Here is an 18,910-nt window from a genome sequence, read left to right on the forward strand (position 1 = left end):
TTTAAAATAGAAATTCAAAACTGATCCTGTTTGGCGCTCAACTCCTTAACAGTGTTGCACAACACCTGTTTCGTGAAACGGGCAAGGAAGTGCAACCAGTTGGCAGTTCCCGATCTGCCATCGATCAAATCCTGCTTTCCTTTGTGGCGTCCTCATATTTTTTGTTTCCGTGCTTAATTAATAGTGTTTTTAATCAAGATCTTGTTTAAAAGTGTTCTTAACTAGAAGATCTAGTTAAAATCTTCTTGAAATTGGTGGAAAATGCTTAAACCGTTGGAAGGGAAAGTCAAGTGCATGTTACCGGTTCAGCGCGCGTGTGTGTGTGTGTTTAAAATCCGTTAATACGCTTAATTCCGTTATGGAACTAGTTGAAACCTCTAGAAAATATAATCCTTAATTCATGAATTAAAATGTCTATATTTTTACATTATGTTTTTAAATTTAAATAGTAAAATAAAGCGAAATTCATGACTGAGACACCATTTTGCTGCAACAAGTGTCTGTGTGCGTGGGAGGCGTCCTAAGACCGAAGCGTCCCTAGCCTGAAGACCCGTTAACTTTAACGGTAAAAGCGTCTACAGATTGTGGAACTGTGGAAATGAAGTACAGTTTCTTTTTTAAAATTACAGTGAGGTGAGTAGTTTTTAATAAATTTTAAAATGAAAGAAAAACTATAATTTTTTTAAATTAAAAAAGTACAAATAATTTTGTTAACAAATTATTTATTATAAAAAATAAATTTTATATATTAAATATTTTACATCCTTCTTATAGCCCCAATAAAAAATTAAGCTTTTTTATATTTTTTTTCTAAACATTTATGTTTTAACATTTTATTTTTTATTTATTTATTTTCTTTTTTATGGGAATTCTTGTAAACTTTCTGGGTCTCTTATGTTGCCTGGGAAAACGTCTCACAAACATGGAATATTCCGATATTACTTCTATATTTTATACAAGAGTTCCTTAACTAAAATATCCTTAAATATACAACTCACACACACACACACACTCTCACAGACACTCGCACAGACACACAGGCTGAGATATATGGTTTTTTTTCATAAAAAGTACAAAAATTAATCAACTTAATTAGATAATTTTTTAATATTTTTAAGAAATAAGTAAAGTGCAAAAAAAATAAGATTTTTTTAAGGTAAAAAACAAGAAAAGTATCTTTGTTCGGTCTTCGACTTAAGTTGCTGCTTAATTTTTGAAAAAAAAGGGGGGGATGCTATCTGGTGGGTTGAGTTTTTCAATTTCTGGGTAGGCCAAGTGCCTGGGATTTCATCAAGAAATGATTAAAAAAAAATGTACAAAAAATTAATTATAAAATTAGAAAATTAGAAAAGTATATATTATATACGATATCGTGTATATATGTATAGGGGTGGTTGCTATATACATCTATGTAAAGTGTATTGGGCGCTGCCTCATACATCGCTGAAGTACATGGAACATGGAAGTCTTCTTATGGCCGATATAGATATAGAACCAAAGTCAATCTGTTAATCTCTCTATAGACGATATACGGAAATTGGGATTAACGTTTAAGACCTCTTCTTGGGGAGTCCTATTCGTCCTTTTTTTTGAGGCGTCGCCGGAAGGAGGGCAGGCGATCCAGGAGGGCCATCAGGATGCTTCCAGGCAGTCGCTGGTGCTGATTAATTAACTCCTCGATGGCAGTGGCCACCTGATCGGGAATAAAATTATAATCTTGACTCAAAGGGTCAAAAGGACACTCGCTCACCTTAACCTGGAGATCCTGCGGCGTCAGACTCTCATCGTATTCAATGGGCTTGCCCAGGTACGTCCGGAACTTGACCGGAAATCCCCCATAAATGGGATAGACCGGAATGCGCACCTTGTTGTATAATCTCATGAAGAACGTCCGGAAGATGCCCACCTGTCGGAAGCCCTCGCGGAGATTCTGGGTGAAGCAGGGAATGATGGGGGCCTTGGCTTCCAGGGCCACCTTGGCGAAGCCCACCCGGTTGCGCCACAACAGCTCGTAGTAGTGATCCCCGAACTGGGCCTCGTACACCCCGCCCGGGGAGATGGCCAGGAGATTCCCATCCTTAAGGATGCTGACACAGGACTGGACAGTGCCTGGGCTGACGTGGAAGGCCTCCGAGATGGTTCCCCAACCGGGCAGCTTAAAAAGAAACCGATCCCCAATGGTGTAGATGAGTCGCTCGCGCTGCAGGAGCATCCGGGAGTTCAGGTAGTACATGTCGATGGGGATGGCGCCGTGGTAGTAGACGATGAGCGCCGGTCCCTCCTGGGGGATGTTCTCCAGGCCGATCACATCGTAGCCATGGTAGATCCGGGCGTGGGCATCCCAGATGGCGGCCACTATTTTGCGTCCAACCCGCCAGAAGTTGCGATCCGTTTGCACGGCTCTCATTATGACTTGTCTGTAAAGGGTTAAGAGTCAAGGGTTAAGGGTTTTATTAGAGGGTTAAAAGTAAGGAAAGGGTTATCATTTAAGGGTATATTGTTTATAGATGGTCTAGTTATGGAGTTGGTTTCAAAGATATATCTGGAAATGGAATTTCTGGAGAGTTTTTAAAGGGTTAACTGCTATCTATAAAGATATATCCCAAAAAGTAGGCTTTACTTTAAGAAAATGGAAGAGGAATATTATTTTTAACTACTAGAACTCTTAATATATATTTAACCATTATTTAAAGAGTATCTTTCAAGACTATAGAACTATAGTTATGGAATAAGATACTCTTTTTTTGTCAAGATATTATAATATCTTTTCAAAGTTCCTCTTCAAATCTCCAATATTTATCCTAATTTTATACTTTTCAAGATAAATAATAATATTCAAATATATATAATATTCAAAGTTTTTCTTTCTTGTTTTTTACTTAAATATTACTTAAAGAGTATCTTTTAAGAGTTAGAGAAGAAGATACTTTTTTTATTTAGATATTTTAATAGGAATTACTTTCCAAATCCCCAATATTCTTTATTCTATATCCTATATCAGATATATCAGATTTTCAGGATAAATAATAATATTCCTATATATTTCTTTATATATTTATTTTTATATATATTTTATTCTATATTTTATTATATTTTATATCTTTATATATATTTTATTCCTATATATATCTCTTCTTAGCTTTTTTTTAGCTAGCTTTTTACTTCAAAATAGTCAAATAATAATTATAAAATCATAATTCACAAATATTTCATAAAAAAATGCAAAAAACTGATCGCTCTGAGTGTTGGCCTTGTCGGAGCGAGTTTGTTTTGGTCGCCAAGTGGCCAGAAGACTTAAGAATGAACTCTGTTATCAGGCCGCCACTAAACGCAGTTTTTTAGCGCCAAGGTGAGCCAGATTCTAAAAAGTATGTGTGTGTGTTTTTTGAAATACATGTATTGATTTATAAGTTCTTTGATATGCATGTTGGAAACCAACGAACACGACACGAATTTTTATGCTGATAACACCTGGGATCGGAACTAAATTTAAACTTGATTATCAGTGGGCGCCTCCCTATTCTTTTTATTTTTTATTATTATTTTTTTTTTTTTAAATTCTTGGCAATTAATTAGAGAGCCAAGTCAACCTGAACTGACCTTTTGAACTTTTCAATTTTTTTCTTTTTTTCCACTTTGGATTTTGAATTTTGGAATTCATGAAATTAATGGAAATTTTTTAATTGAAAAATTTATTTATCATTTATCTTTTTTTGTAATTATTTTTAGTGTTTAGACAATTATCTGTCTAGAAAATTTTTTCTGTTGTTTTTTTTTGTTAAAAAATAGCATTTAAAAAGTGGCCATAAAAGCCACTCTTATTCGAGGGATTTAAAATGCGGTAGTTGCGATAATTGCATTTCGCAGCCATATCATCTTTTATGGATTTATAATTCCAGCGATTACCCACAGACCCACCGACCCACCGACCGACTACTCGCCAGTGACCATGAACTGATAGGCATTAGTAATTCCGAGCCAGTGACGCCGTCAGAATGCTATCGGAGATACTATATATCATATAATGCCAATGTTGGGGAAGCGGGCCAACAAATCGCTCCATGGCGTGTTTTTTTTGCTTTTATTCTGGGCCAGGAGGGCTGGGAAAAGGTGGTGGAGGCAGTCGTTTTGGCCCTCTTATCGAACTGTTAAGCAGCGCTTTATTTTGTACTTAAAAAAAAAAATAGATAACAAAGGTACTAAGAAAAATAAGGGGTACTTAAACGTACAAAAATAATAATTCTAGGTTTTAATTTCTATGAAAATTATTCAAAACTTGTTGAGAAATAAAGAAAATAATTATTAAAAAAATAATAATTTGTTGGGAAATAAAATAAAAATGATTTTTGACAAGTTTTTAACAAACAGTATGACCATATACACACATTTTTAAGTAATATTTAGAAGTATATAGGCAATTAGGGCTCAAACTTGTCAAAAATGTATTATAAACTGTAAAAAAAAATCATAAGCCTAAAAAATAAATTTAAAAAAAAAACCAACCTTGAAAAATTTTTATAAAATATTATGAAATATTTAAAATACTATGATATTATTACAAATAATTATAAAAAAATATAATAAAAAGCAACTATAATTTCTCGGAGTGCAATTATCTGTAAACTGCAGGCATCGTTAGTCACAATTTAGTTAAAGCCATTAGGGCCATCGACTAGGGGCTAGGGACTAGGGACTAGGGGCTAGGGGCTGGAGTAGAGGAGCTTTTCAGTTAATTAGCATGGCCAACCGGTTGGGTATTAGAGAGTTAGAAATGGAAAATAAATAAAAGCACACACTGACAAAGGCAAAGGTAGGGCCGGCCGGGCAAGGTAGACCACTTGTTGGCATTGCCGATCACTTGCCCATCAGCCAGAACGACTCAAGTTGGCCAAAAGTGCACTGAAATGGGGCTCTTTAGAGGTCAGTTCGAGTCAGAGATGTGGGCCCTAGCTCTAGCTAGATCCTAGCCTTAGTTTCTGGATGTCTGCCGGCAACACTATTGAAGTTCCTAAGAGAGATAGAGAGCGAGGGAGCCCTTACTCGTCTCCCACTCTTTTTTTTAATTACATGTGTGTCGGCCAGAGGGAGACAAAAGGCGGCCCCCACAAAGAGAACCGTACAGGGGGTCCAAGAAAACAACAAAAACAATACGGGATCAGGCCAGCAAGAGAGACATTGTGGAAGGAGGAGTGTGAGTGGGGTAAGGAGAGAGAGAGAGTGGGAGAGTGTGTAATTACTTCCCAGACATTCTTGTACTCTCTCGAAGCTTATGTTTCTGTTTTTATTTTTCTTTTATTGTATTTTTTTTTTATTGTCATTTCCGCTTACCTGTGCAGCTTGTACATGAAGAGAACCAGAAAGGAAATGTAGATGAGGGCCACGAAAACCAGCGGCAAAAGAAAGGTGACAATCAGCGGGGTCAAGAAACGATAGAGCCATAGCGAATAATCCAGATCGATGTACGATGCTAGAAGGCAGTAGAGTGCCAACAAAATAAAAAAAGTTAATAAGTATTTTTGTATTTTTAGTAGCATTTTTATTACTTACACAATAGGCTTTGTAGGTTTTTGAAAAGGTTCTCCAGGAATTCCATTTTTAAATTTTCAAAAAAATCACAACTCTTCACTTGGTGTTCGAACCGCGTTTCATTTGTTATTCTTGCAAATTAAATTCTTGCAAAAAAAAAAATTAAAATAAAAAATAAAGGCACACCGCAAAAAAAAAAAAAAAACAGACACAGAACAAATAAAAAACAGAAGACCAAAATAAAAAAATAATAATAAAAATAACAATCGGTTTGGCCTGATTTTCACTTGAGCTTTACTTTCTTTCCCTCTCTTTTTTTATTTTTTGTATATTTTTTTCGTATTTAAATTGTCTTGAAAAATTTGAAATTCAGGTATCGGGCAGGTGTGTCTGAGCTGTTCTTCTTTGCATTTATTTTTTGCACCTTTCCGAGAACATTTTATTTGAGTTTTTTATTCAAGTGCACTCGCAAGTCTATCATTTTGTTATTGTTGTTTATTGAAAGTTATTTGTTTTTGTTGTTGTTGTTGTTTTGGCTATGACTGTTTTGTTATTATCGTTGTTGTTATTTTTTTTCGCCTCTCTATATATTTTTTGTGTGATGTTTTTAATGGGCTTTTATCGGCGATAAGTGGTCCGGTGGAGAGAAAATGAAACAACCGACGCGGTTCGCAGCCAGCCACAGTGTGCGCACGCCGCTTCGTTTCGGTTAATAATACTATAAACTTTCCGGATTGTTGTTCTTTCGCTTTTCATTTCTCGCTCGATTTGGTTGTGTTTCTGTTTCTGTTTTTTTTTTTGGCTCCCTCAGCTTTCGCACAGCTGTTTTGGCGCGCAGTGTGACCATGCCAGTGAAATACCAGTGTGAATGGCAAACGGAAACAGTGATTAAAGGCGCGGGATTTGAATTTATTATTTAAGAATATTTAAAAATAAATGTTTCAAATGTATTAGTATTAGTTTTTTTTGTTAAATTATATTTAAGATGAAGAAAATAATTGTTGTCTGTTTAGAGTTTAAAATATTTAGTTTTTTAAGCTTAGTTTTAATTTTAAAAATAAATATTTTTTAATTGTTAATATTTGAATTTATTTTATACTCTTAAGTTAATCCCAAACATTTTCAACTCAGGCACCAAATTACGCATATCTTATCTGAATTTGTTATAAATTTCTTCGAGTGTTTACCGTTATCGGTTGTTATCGGTTCGCTCAGCTGGCAACGCCGACAAAAAAAAAAAAAAAAGAAAAAAAAAACAAGTGAAAAGAAAGCAAAACAAAAACAAGCAACGCCAAGATCAAAGTTAATTGAACGAAAGAGAAAAAAATAAGAAAGGAAAGGAGCCGAAATCGTAGAATGTTGTAAGGACGGAAATATATCCACGGATAGTCCAACATATCTATTTAAAATTCTTATCTTAAACATGCATTTAGATTAGCGGCAGCGGCAGCGGCCTTTACGACTCTCGTTTGAAACACAAACAACGGATAAGACTGTATCAGCTTTAATTTAGTGATAAAATCGAGCAACAGACCGAGCCACAAAGAGACCTGCCATTGAGAGTCTCTCCGACTGAATAGATTAAAGCCCCCAACCCCCAGTTGTTCGACGTCTTTCGTTCATTTCGCATCAGTGCTTCTCCAGCCCACCGCCCACCTGCTCTTTTGTTTACCTTTCTTCTTCTTCTTCTTGTGCATCCTTTGCATCTCACGGATCTGCCAGATGTGCGTGATATTCTTCTGCGCCGACGCGCAGCCACTGGCTGGCGGCTACAAGCTCATCCTGGCCTCCAACCGGGACGAGTTCTTCGCCAGGAACACCCAGACGGCCGCCAAGTGGAGCAATGCCGAGCATGTTTATGGCGGTAAGTGGGGGGTAAGTGACGGGGTTTTTATTAGGCAGAGATTTTGTTATTTTCTTAGGAAAAAAGTGGAAAGTGGAAAAAAGCTAGAAAAGTAAAAAACAAAAAGTTTGAAATATTTTTAAAAAATATTTTTAGAATTCAAAGAAACAAAAGGGCTTAGAAAGAAGAAAAGAAATGCATTATTTATTTTTTTTTAGATATTTTTTGGTTAGAAAAAGCTTAAAAAAAGTATAAATAATTGAGACATTAGTTAGAAATATTTTTAAAATTTTTTAGATTTTTTTGGGCAAAATAAACCATAAAAAAGTATACAAAAAAGTAAAAATATTTTTAAAAAATTTTTAGAAAGTAAAGGGCTTAAAAATAATTATTTCAAATATTAGACTTTCCAATTAAAAAAAAGGATTCAATTTCTTGGACTAATTTTTGAGATATTAAATGATTTATGAAATAAAGAGCAAAAAAAGGTTTTCAAAACGATAATACCAAATCTTTTAAGTTAAAAAAAGGGATAATTTTCTTGCTAAAATAGAAGGGATGCCCTAATCCTAGTACTATTTAGTAAATATTAGTTAGAAAAGCAAACTTTCCTCAGAAAAACAATATTTAAAATTATTTAAACAACCACTTTTTGAAAATAATATTAAATAATCTATAAAAACTGATTAATTTCCAGGCATAGACTTGGAACCGGGCCGCGAGGGAGGCACCTGGCTGGCCATAGGACACTCCGGCGGAGTCTTCAAGGTGGGGGCACTCCTGAATCTCACCGGAGAGCCCAAGCCCCGCGATGCAGTTGGTAAAAAGTGAATCTTTTTGTGGCATATTTTGGCAAAGAATACCTACTAACCCAGAGGCACATCCATAAAATTCATAAACACCCACGGGCTTGAACTAACTTTCACATTTCTTAGCGAAACTTTCTTCGTTTCTTGATAGTTTTTTTTTTTTGCTTTTATTTTTTTTCAAAAATATATGTCTCTGAAGCGCCCAAGAGAAGGCACATTCTGCAACCGCATAATCACAACAACAGCAATGCCAAGAACCACAGCCACCTCCACAGCTCCACCCCAGTCTCAGAAACCACCAATAGTCCTATTAATAGCTCTAGCACCACCACCACCACTTCCTCTGCCAAGAAACTGAACTGCCCATCGAGTAATGATCATTTCTTACTAGGACGCGGAATGATCGTGGCGGACTTTGTGGCCAAACAGGACGACCGGCACAGCATCCTCAGCTACAATCAGGACCTCCTCAAGGACTGCACCAAGTACAGTGCCTTTAACTTTGTCTCCATCGAGATCGGGTGAGTTCTTGGCCGGAGGAAGCTATTTCTTTGGAAGTTCTAGTCGGGATAGACCCTCTTTTTTTTTAATTCCAAACAAATCATACCACCTGGTGATTAATTTATGGTACTATACTTAGTATATGGCTATAATATTAGCACCTGATTGGACCTTCATAAGTGGCTAACGACCAAAGCTTATTATTATTATTCTTTCTAAAAAACAAAACAAAAGAAAGGAAAGTTATCTTCAGATGCCTTTCTAGGTACCTACATCTTTGGCGCACTTGCAGGGCTATATCTCGGTCTCTATATACCCGATTCCTTAACGGAAGACCTTAAAGGATTTGTGGATCGATTCCCCATCAATCTGCATCAAAATCCGAGAGAAAAATATTTTTTCGATTTTTTCTCAAATTTTCTGGGGGGACCCCTTCGAAAAATGGGTTTTTCCCTATATGGCCCACATCGGAGGCTATATCTTTGCCAATTCCCATCCGATTCTTCTGCGGAATGTCTTAAAAGACTCGTGGATCGATTCCCCATCGATCTGCATCAAAATCCGAGAACAAAATATTTTTTCAATTTTTTCTCAAATTTTTTGGGGGGACCCCTTTGAAAATTGGGTTTTGCCCCATATGGCCTAGATCGGAGGCTATATCTTTGCCAATTTCCATCCGATTCTCCAGCGGAATGTCTTAAAAGACTCGTGGATTGATTCTCCATCGATCTGCATCAAAATCCGAGAACAAAATATTTTTTCAATTTTTTCTCAAATTTTCCCATGGGACCCCTTCGAAAAGTGGGTTTCGCCCCATATGGCCCAGATCGGAGGCTATATCTTTGCCAATTCCCATCCGATTCTCCAGCGGAATGTCTTAAAAGACTCGTGGATCGATTCCTCATCGATCTGCATCAAAATCTGAAAATAAAATATTTTTTCAATTTTTTCTCAAATTTTCCCATGGGACCCCTTCGAAAAATGGGTTTTGCCCTATATGGCCCAGATCGGAGGCTATATCTTTGCCAATTCCCATCCGATTCTCCAGCGGAATGTCTTAAAAGACTCGTGGATTGATTCTCCATCGATCTGCATCAAAATCCGAGAGCAAAATATTTTTTCAATTTTTTCTCAAATTTTCTGGGGGACCCCTTCGAAAATTGGGTTTCGCCCCATATGGCCCAGATCGGAGGCTATATCTTTGCCAATTTCCATCCGATTCTTCTGCGGAATGTCTTAAAAGACTCGTGGATCGATTCTCCATCGAAATTGAAAAAATATTTTTTCAATTTTTTCTCAAATTTTCCCATGGGACCCCTTCGAAAATTGGGTTTCGCCCCATATGGCCCAGATCGGAGGCTATATCTTTGCCAATTCCCATCCGATTCTCCAGCGGAATGTCTTAAAAGACTCGTGGATTGATTCTCCATCGATCTGCCTCAAAATCCGAGAGCAAAATATTTTGTCAATTTTTTTCCCAAATTTTCTGGGGAGACCCTTTAAAAATCCTGAAAATCCCTACATGGCACTTTACGATGTCCATATCTCCGGGAAATCCCGTCCGATTCTCGAGCGGAATGCCTTAAAAGATCGGTAGAACTATTCTCTATAAACCCAAATTAAAAGAAACTCCTCCGCAGACCCTCGTCGCTGCCCGCCCGCGTGAAGCTGCTGAGCAACGTGCCGCCCACTCTGGAGGAGTTCGAGAACGGCGGCTGCTACGGATTCGGGAACAGTCTGCCGCACACGCCCTTCGAGAAGGTGCGCCACGGCCAGGAGGCGTTCCAGGCCATCGTTAAGGAGCACGGGCAGGCCAGTGTGGAGACCTTGTCCGGCCATCTGATGCAGTTGCTCAAGAAGAAGCACAAGTTCTGGCCGGACGTGGAGCTGAAGCGCCGGGCCCCCAACTGGGGCGAGGGACTGAGCTCCCTGAACGTTCATATCTCGGAGCATGGCTATGGGAGTCGCACCCACACTGTTATCCTGGTGGATGGGGACAACAAGATGCACTTCATCGAGGAGACAATGGCGGGCCTGGACCCGGAGGGCGAGTGGCGAAGGACTCACATCGAGAAGGATTTTGGAAATGGAAATGGCATTTGATGGAGGGATGTCCTTTAAGGACTCTCATTTTGTATCCTGGCATTTACGACAAAGCACAATAATAAATTATTTTTAACACAAAAACTCTTAAATTGTTTTTTTATATATTTTTTTTATATTTTTTAATTAATTATTTATTTTATTCTCGGATAAAGATGAAAGTTTTTTTTTTAAACAAAGTAACCAACTCTTATTACAGTTTGCTTATATATCTTTATGATCCGGGTTGGGATCTGGCCTCCAGGGAGGGGGGGGGAGGTAACTACTTGTACTTCTTGCCCACCCGACCGCCTCCCGACTTGCCTCCTCCTCCTCCTCCTCCAATCTCGGCTCCAGCTCCTCGCAGAACACTCTTGAACTTCCGGGAGTTCATGGAACGTTTCCTGGTCATAGAAAGTGGAATATATTAGTGATACAATGGACGTAGAGCTCTACTTCCTCAGAATAGAATCTAATGGACACCCACCTCTTGTTGAGATTGTTCCTGGAGAGTGGAATATAGGCGTAGGGATCCAGTTGGCCCCGCTTCTTCATATCACCCTTGGCCTTTTTGCTTCCGTACTCGCTGCCCGCCGGTCTGTGGGCTGCGGACTTGCCAGACTTGACCGACATGGCATCGCTAGCTCCTCCGCCGGCGCCCAGCTGCCTGTGGATGCCCTTGCCGCCGGCCGTGTACCGACTGCTGGCCGTTGTCTTCCCGGAACGCATACTCATGGCATCGGTGGCCTTTCGTTTCCGTTTCCCTCCCACAGATTGCTGTTTCTGGACTTCCTCCTCGTCGCTGGAGTCCTCCTCCATGCCGCGCTTGGCCTTGGGCTCCTTGTCGGCGCCATCCTCGTCCATGGAGGCATCTGAATCGGAGAAGGTGGAGTCCTGGCCGCCCTGGCCGCGCAGCGCCTTGTCGCTGATGATGAGACGGCCGTCGTCGGCGGTCTTGAAGCCACCATTCGGCAGCTGGGGCTTGGCCTTCAGGCTCTTGATGGTGGCCGCCTGGGACTGGGCAGAGCCACTGGCTAAAGGATAATGGAGTTACTAAAAGGATACACACTCCTGGAAGTCCTGGACTCACTCAGCACATTGCCAATCGACTTGAGATCCGCCAGGTCGACTATCTCGTCCGGATCCTCGCGTATGTAGGTGCTCTTCTGTTTGGTCTTGTTCCGTTTCTTGCCGGCCGCTTCGCTCTCCTCCTCGGCATCCATGTCCTCGGGCAGGTCCGAGTCGGAATCCGCCAGAATATCATCAATTCTAAGGATTAGAGATGAGTTATGAGATGTTCTCCTTGAGATCTCCTCCAGAAAACTCACGTGTAGCTCTTCTGTTCCAGTCCGCCGACTAGCTCCTCATCGGAACTGTCCGCCTGGGCCTCCTCGTTCTGCTTCTTGCGCGTGTCCCGGCGCATCTGCTTCCGGATCTTCTTTAGCCGCCGGTGGGTGACCTCGTCGTCGCCGGGAACGAAGCGGGCCAGCTCCTCGGTGGTGAAGCGCTTGCAGAGCTTCTTGAGGAAGTAGCCGATCTGGATGCGACAGTAGCGCTTCGTGTCCTTCGTCATGGCGGACAGGGAGCGCATCTGAAGAGGAAGGATGAGAGATGGTAACTAGAATCCTCTCCAGAAACGTAACAAACTCACTATGGTCTCTAGGTGATTGGCCACCAGGGGAATGGGCATCACCTTGATGAAGGTAATCAGGAAGGCCACAGCTGCCTCCGATTGGTTCCGGGACTTCTGGACGAGGAACACGGAGACCTGTTGCAGGACAAACTCCAAAGTGGCCACTGTCAGGTGCTGGCCCTGCTGCTGGAGCACCGCCCGGAACGCCAGGATGGTATTCGTGATCAGGGACTCATCGCCAGTGAAGCCAGCCGTCAGGATGTCCACAAAATCATTAATCTTCCCAGCATCCTGGTAGAGTTGGGCGATGAACTTGATGAGCTGCTCGGCCACCTGCTCCTTGCGGGTGGAGAACTCCTTGTAGTTGAGCACCGCCTCGGGTATGGTCTTCATCACCAGCTGGTCGTTGTAGGTGAGATTGCTCCTGCCCTCCAGCAGGGATTTCAAGCAGCTGGAAAAGGGAATCCAAGTTAGTGGCAACAAGGATAAGGGATGGAGTATCCTTTACTATAATCTGGCCGCCTGGCAGACACTGCAGCTGGTGGTGAAGGCCTCCAGGAGGAGCTGCTGCAGGGAGACGCCATTCTTGCGGGTGAACTTCTGGCAGGAGGGCTGCTCCGAGGTCATCAGTTCCCGGAGGAGTCTGGAAGGGACAGAGAGAGATCATAACAGGTCTTGAGATCGTAGAGTCCTCCACCTACTCGTAGGTCTTGCGCTGCTGCTTCTTCAGCTTCTGCTCGTCCTTGGCCACCAGCTTGGACTTCTCGTTCTTCAGGACGGGCACCATGAACTTCTCCGCATACGCCTGGATGGCCTTGCAGTTCTGGACCCGCACGATGGCCGCATTGATGTCGAAGAGGGCGTCGTACTCGAAGCTGGCCAGGGCACTGGCCGCCAACTGGCCCTGGGCGGTCTCGAACAGCTGGGCCTGCACCTCGGCGGGGGCTCGGAGGATGTACAGCCGGATGACGTCGAGGACGCGGGCCCGCTGGTCCGCCTCGTAGGTGCCACTGGGTTTCTGGGTGTAGAGATTGAAGAGACGGGGCAGGAAGTTCTTGGCGTACTGCCCAATGGCCTCGTGGCACTCCGCACTCTGGTTGTCGGCGAGGAGCTCCACCAGACCGTCATAGATCGGGGGCCGGAACTCGGGATTCCGTTCGAGGGCAGCGCCCAGCGTGGGTGCCAACTGGCGCAGGTAGTCCGGATCCCGGGGCTGCCGACAGAAGCCGGGGAAGAGACCCCACAGCTGGCAGCAGAGCAGCTCGTAGATGTGGGCCGATGAGGTGTTCTTGGCATCGGCGAACTGACGCCACTTCTGCTGGCAGTCCATGGCCAGGGGCACGATCCGCTCCTTGAAGAACTGCAGACTGGCGCCGTTGGCGCCCTCCCGGAGAAGTGGTAATAGCCAGGAGCGCTCCAGCTGCATGCCGCCCTTGCCGTCGGCCAGCGGAATGGCCGTGAGGACGAGCTCCGGACCCAAAGCCTTGATGGCGCTGATGATGGTGTGCTCGATCTGGAGGCGGTGGGCGCTCTGGCTGTCATACCGCTTGGCGATGGTCAGCAGGGATGGAGTGAGTTCCTTCCTAGGGGAGCAGGAGGAGGAACAATAGCTTTAGGAGAGAAGGAAAGACAAGGATCCCCTCCAGACTCACCCGAATTCCTTGCCACACGCCTCGAACACAATGGAGAAGATGAGGATGACGTACTTGGAGATCTCCCCGAAGGGAGCATTCAGGACCTTGTGGATGGATGCTATTATCTTGGCCACACTCTGTCGATTCCGCTTGGCATCCTCCGGTGTGGATGCGGCCCTGGCCACACAGTCCTGCAGCAGCTCCTTGAGGCAGTTGGACACGCCCACGACGAGCTCTGTGCGCTCCGAGAGCCACAGATCGGTGGTGCAGACATCCACCAGACGGGGCAGGGCCTGCATGCACAGATCCAGCTGCAGGTTGGCCAGGTGGAGGTGGCCCTCCTTGAGGACAGTGATCCAGGCGAGCGTCTGACGGACATCGCTGCGATCCGGCCGGTACTCGTGGATGGCGGCCAGGAGTTTGGCGCACAGGGAGGCGTTCAGATTGGGGCTCTTGGTGAGGAAGAGGGCGTGCAGCGCCTGGAAGCAGTTGGTCCGCACCAGGACATTGGCGGCCGTCATGATGGAGAGCAGGTGCTCGCACACGCTGCGTATGTCCTCCGTCTTGAAGCCCGACAGGGTGTCCTTCAGCAGGGCCAGTGTGTGCAGCACTGTGGTCTGGGAGTTGGCCAGCACCTCCGGCTTGAACTGGGCCAGGCAGAACTTGGTGACCCGGTTGCTGGCCGGGTGGTGTTTGACCTTCGGCTCCTGCGGCTGCTCCTCCTCCTCATCCTCATCCTCGTCAGCTTTGGGGGGCGGGAGCATGAAGCAACTGCCATGGATGCTGGAGACGATGGCGTGCTGGGCAGCCTTGCGGATCTTCGGCTTGGAGTGGATGCTGAAGGCCAGCAGGGCGTCAAAGTACTGGAACGTGGAGCTGTACGTCCAGGTGGCATAGTCCTGGGCCCGCAGCAGCACCGACATGCATCCAATGAGCTGAAAAGAGGAAGAACAGTGGAATTAGGGACACTTTCGGAGGAGTACTCCATCGCCATCTCACATAACGTATCACGGATTGGTTCGAGGAGTCGATGAATCGCTGGAGGAGGGTCTGTAATGTGGCGGCAGTCTCGGCGAAACGCTTCCTTAGAACCGGAGCCGGAACAGACTTAATGCCCATGGAGAGTAGCGCCACGCCGGCCAGGATGTCTCGCTCCTCGGTGGCCGCCTCGATCTGCTCCATCAGCAGCAGGAAGTACTCCGTGGAGGTCTCACCGCCACCATTCTCACGAATGATCTCGGTGAGGGCGCTGAGGATGGCCAGCATTTCCTTGTGGAGGTCGGAGGAGGCCCGGAAACCGGTTAGGAGCTTCTTGAAGCTCATGTTGCTGCAGCTGCTGTAGTTGGAGGCGAAGGTTTTGAAGGTCTTGAAGGTGCCGGTGCCGGTGGGCGCTGTGCCCGACATGCCGGACATGCCGTCATCGTCCTCGAGGGTGAAGTCCTTCAGGCTGCCGGCCACATCGTTGACGGTTGTGGTTTCCGCATTGTAGGCCTGGCGCTGTTCGTGCTTGTGCACCGCCTCCATGGTGAGGCCCGTGGGCGTGGCAGCAGCTGTCGTGATAGTAACATGAGACTTAAGGCGAGTTTCTATGGTTTAAAGCACATGAGAAACACTTACCAAGATTCAAATTTGGCTGAAAGAAGCGCGACTTGGCTTTAAGGCGATGTTTCATCTGGTCGGGATTGGAGGTGGCCGACTGGCCCTTGCTCCATGTCTTGCCCTTGCCATGGCGCTTCAGTTTCGATCGGAATTTTCCCATGCTCTCGCTCTATGACTCGTTCGTTTAACAAAAAAAAAATTATAAATAAATAACTTGAAACACGTGCGAGCGCAATATTTGTGGGGGAAAAGTGTTATCGATAGTTGGCTATCGGTTGAAACACCTGTTGGGTGTTGCCAGATCAAATCGATTATTAAACACTGGCATCCCTGGCGCACCAGTTGAATGCAAATGAAGAAGAAGAAGCAGCAGCGTCCGAAAATAGTGCGCAAAATAGTTTTGTTTTTTTTTCAAGTGCAACGTTTATTAATTGTTAAACAATTAACCAAAACGAACGGTAAATGCAAGTGACAGTGCAACGTGTTCGTTGATATCGCAAAATCGCAAAAGAAACAATCGGTCAAAGCGAACACTCGCACCCACACGCACACACATGTGGAGGGGGCACCCACACGAACAGACAGCGAACAACAGCGAGCGGAGTGAATGAGATCGCGCGAGTGTGTGAGTGAGGCAAGAAGACGAAACTGTAATTGTAATATAATTGATAAAACAAAACGTCAAGCGGCGTCGGCAGCAGGAGCTGTATCAGCTCCCAAGGAATTCCAAGAGAGAGAGACTAAGAGAGAGAGGGAGAGAGCTAAGGAAGGGGGGCCGTTCAAGGAAGGCAAAGAGGCGGCAAGGAGCCAAAACCCCCAACCGAAGAGGAGGAGGCGACATAAGGAGGAGAAATTGTTGTTGCTAAAAATAGCAACAAATTGACGCAGGCTGCCTGCGTCGCAGTCGCCGTCGCAGTCGCTGGGCACTTCGATTTCGAATATTGGGCTTCCAATTGCCCGGAGACACTTGTACCGTTAGCGTGCTCTCTCGCTCTCGCGCACCTCGCCACCTGCCTGCCCCACTCGGAGCTCTCTTGTTGTGGCCAAAAAAAAAAACAAAAAAAATAACAAAAACAGTAACACAAATAATCAAAAATAAATACAAAAACAAATAAAAAAAAAATAATAAAAACGTATAATACAACAACAACGGATCAAAACTATGCTTTTGAAATTCACAAAAACCAGTGGAGCTGGCACCGGACCCAACTCCGTACCGCTCCCCCTACCCCTCGGCCCTGGCTCCAGTTCAGCGTCCATCCAGCCAACAACAACAACATACGCGGCCCGCGGAACAGGTTTGTACTAATTTCACCTCCCCTTACACCACCTCCCTCCCTCTCTCTCTCTTCACCTAATGACTCTTTAAGACTGCTCTTGTTTTTTTTTCCTCTCTCTTCTTCATTATTTTTATTATTTTTGGACCAAAAGTATCTGAATATTGGAGCCCTTTTCTCGGGTTTTCTTATCAAGGGGTGTGGATAAGGTGAAGAATATCTGTCTGTTGGATGATCTATCTGTCTTTTATGATCTATTTTTAAGATTTTCATTAATAATTGTCCAAAGTTCAAGTTCATTTGAGGGATTTTTTCAATAAAATACAACAATTTGTGGGAATTCTAGGTAGCTTTTGGGTTTAAGTTTCAAAATACGATGATATATCTTTTTATTATGATATTTTTTTATGGTTTTCTTAACCAATTGTCCAAATTTAATGTAAATATAAAGGTTTTCTTAAACAAAATACAATAATTTCCAAGAATTTTAGGTATTCTTGGATTAAGATTCAAAATAGAAAGATGTAGGAAAGATTTTCTTAAACTTTTAACCAAATTTCAAGTTTACCAAGACTGTTTTTTGATAAAAAAAATGAAATAAAATAAATATATAAATGAATTTCCAGCTTGAGATTATAGGGTTTTGGGATGAAAGATACAAAAATATTGAACAAATTCAAGAAATATTACACCAACTGACAATAAAGACAATTATTTCAAAGTTAAACACCTACTTTAAAAGATCTACTAAATTATTATCTATTATTACGTTTTTTTTTAAACTATTATTCAAAATTCAAGTTGAGGTAGTGTTTTTTTTTGGGTTTTAAGATAAAAGATACATAAATGTAGATATTATTAAAGATATATTATATAAAAGTGATAGAAATGATAATAATTTCTATCCAAAAATGATATAAAAAATTCAATTACTAAAAGATTAAAAGAAAATATCTATTCTTTAAAGATCTCTTATAGAATATCTTATATTTTTTTAGTTTCTTATTCTTTCTCTTCTTTTTAAGATCTTTTCTACAAGATATCTTTTTTTTTTTTAAATTTATCTTGTTGTTTTTGCTTTATTTGTTGCTTTATTAATGCTGTGAATAGATGACGAACAAAAATAGATTGATTTTTGGCCCAAAAGGTGTACAGACACCTTTTAAGATACTTAAAAGGCCTACAAAAAAGATACTTTTTCAAGATGATTTTTGAGAAGCCCTCTATGTTACTTTTTTTCTCTTAACTTTATTTTTCTTAACTCTTATTTTGTAGCATTTTTTTTTTTGTATATTTTTTGTTGTTTTTTGTTTCTTTTCTGATATCGATATCAGCTCGGTAGACTCGGCGTAGAGTTCAAAACTATTTGGCCCCCACAGACGTAGCGACATTGAAATCGCCGCACGTGTACCCACACACAGCCACACTTATGCTTACAAGAACACACACACACACACACACACATGTACACACACTAACACTTACACTGTCATAAAAACAATTATGTATGTTTACATGTTGGATTACAGGGGTTATTCGATAAGTGGAAAGATTCAAGAGACTACTTAAGAGATTAAAATATTTTTCATAAAAATATATATTTATAAGATTTTTCAAAATTTCAATTTTTATATATTAATTATAATTTATATAATTGTTAGTTTTAGACTAAATAGTCCTCACTGTTATATATATTTATGTTACATATTTAATTTTTAAGTTAATTAGGGTTAAACCTTTAGTTCTTATATTTTATGTGAAAAAAAAGAGTAAATAAATAAATAAAAAAATAAATAAATAATCTAGACAAAATAGAACCATTTCTTCATCCTTGAGGCTCTTCCTTAAGCCTCCTGGTGCTCCAGGAACCATGTTTCAGGCCCTCCTAGACCCAAGCCCACTGTTTGATGAGTATTTGGTTTCCAGGCCAGCCATTCCGTCCAACTTGTCTCATTTCATTCCGCTCTCTGGGCCATTTGTTTGTTTGTTCGGTTTCTGGTGGTGCT

At 42.3% G+C, this 18,910-nt stretch overlaps 4 protein-coding genes across 6 annotated transcripts in view; 2 read left to right on the forward strand and 2 right to left on the reverse strand.

Moving 5' to 3' along the window:
• Positions 1-928: 928 nt before the first annotated feature.
• LOC6504435 (transmembrane protein 68) lies at positions 929-6,359 on the reverse strand. The gene is made up of 4 exons (XM_001966947.4): positions 5,548-6,359; positions 5,329-5,467; positions 1,751-2,417; positions 929-1,693 (listed from the first exon to the last, which is right to left on the reverse strand). Exons 1-4 carry the CDS (start codon positions 5,591-5,593, stop codon positions 1,574-1,576), a joined length of 972 nt encoding a protein of 323 aa, XP_001966983.1. The 5' UTR covers positions 5,594-6,359; the 3' UTR covers positions 929-1,573.
• Positions 6,360-6,698: 339 nt separating this feature from the next.
• LOC6504478 (transport and Golgi organization protein 2) lies at positions 6,699-10,861 on the forward strand. 2 transcript variants are annotated; one of them, XM_001966948.4, is made up of 5 exons: positions 6,699-6,887; positions 6,960-7,390; positions 8,067-8,189; positions 8,378-8,699; positions 10,320-10,861. In XM_001966948.4, exons 2-5 carry the CDS (start codon positions 7,249-7,251, stop codon positions 10,780-10,782), a joined length of 1,050 nt encoding a protein of 349 aa, XP_001966984.1. In that variant the 5' UTR covers positions 6,699-6,887; positions 6,960-7,248; the 3' UTR covers positions 10,783-10,861. The 2 variants fall into 2 exon arrangements, with proteins under 2 accessions (XP_001966984.1, XP_014759470.1); XM_014903984.3 differs by having other exon boundaries at positions 6,700-6,887; positions 8,570-8,699.
• Positions 10,862-10,941: 80 nt separating this feature from the next.
• On the reverse strand, positions 10,942-15,893 carry LOC6504434 (RRP12-like protein). Its single transcript, XM_001966949.4, has 10 exons — positions 15,646-15,893; positions 15,028-15,578; positions 14,047-14,963; positions 13,096-13,977; positions 12,903-13,037; positions 12,413-12,845; positions 12,090-12,352; positions 11,852-12,030; positions 11,249-11,795; positions 10,942-11,165 (listed from the first exon to the last, which is right to left on the reverse strand). Exons 1-10 carry the CDS (start codon positions 15,785-15,787, stop codon positions 11,045-11,047), a joined length of 4,170 nt encoding a protein of 1,389 aa, XP_001966985.1. The 5' UTR covers positions 15,788-15,893; the 3' UTR covers positions 10,942-11,044.
• A 136-nt stretch (positions 15,894-16,029) lies between these two features.
• The window catches only part of LOC6504479 (transcription factor mef2A), a 47,236-nt gene continuing 44,355 nt past the window's right edge, over positions 16,030-18,910 (forward strand). For both annotated transcript variants that reach the window (XM_032452353.2, XM_032452355.2), the window contains exon 1: positions 16,030-16,925. In XM_032452353.2, the coding sequence (XP_032308244.2) occupies positions 16,790-16,925 (136 nt within the window). In that variant the 5' untranslated portion in view covers positions 16,030-16,789. The remainder of the gene's footprint in view (positions 16,926-18,910) is intronic.

The sequence above is a fragment of the Drosophila ananassae genome, chromosome XR (genome assembly GCF_017639315.1).
Source record: "Drosophila ananassae strain 14024-0371.13 chromosome XR, ASM1763931v2, whole genome shotgun sequence".
Classification (NCBI taxonomy): Eukaryota; Metazoa; Arthropoda; class Insecta; order Diptera; family Drosophilidae; genus Drosophila; species Drosophila ananassae.

Coding starts and splice junctions, on each gene's coding strand:
- LOC6504478 (XM_001966948.4), top strand. CDS start 7,249: ATGTGCGTGATATTCTTCTGCGCCGACGCGCAGCCACTGGCTGGCGGC. Junction 7,391..8,066: donor TGCCGAGCATGTTTATGGCG/GTAAGTGGGGGG, acceptor ATTAATTTCCAG/GCATAGACTTGGAACCGGGC. Junction 8,190..8,377: donor CAAGCCCCGCGATGCAGTTG/GTAAAAAGTGAA, acceptor ATGTCTCTGAAG/CGCCCAAGAGAAGGCACATT.
- LOC6504435 (XM_001966947.4), bottom strand. CDS start 5,593: ATGGAATTCCTGGAGAACCTTTTCAAAAACCTACAAAGCCTATTGT. Junction 5,468..5,547: donor AAACCTACAAAGCCTATTGT/GTAAGTAATAAA, acceptor ACTGCCTTCTAG/CATCGTACATCGATCTGGAT. Junction 2,418..5,328: donor TTCATGTACAAGCTGCACAG/GTAAGCGGAAAT, acceptor AACCCTTTACAG/ACAAGTCATAATGAGAGCCG.
- LOC6504434 (XM_001966949.4), bottom strand. CDS start 15,787: ATGGGAAAATTCCGATCGAAACTGAAGCGCCATGGCAAGGGCAAGACA. Junction 12,353..12,412: donor CCAATCACCTAGAGACCATA/GTGAGTTTGTTA, acceptor CTTCCTCTTCAG/ATGCGCTCCCTGTCCGCCAT. Junction 12,031..12,089: donor CTGGAACAGAAGAGCTACAC/GTGAGTTTTCTG, acceptor TCTAATCCTTAG/AATTGATGATATTCTGGCGG.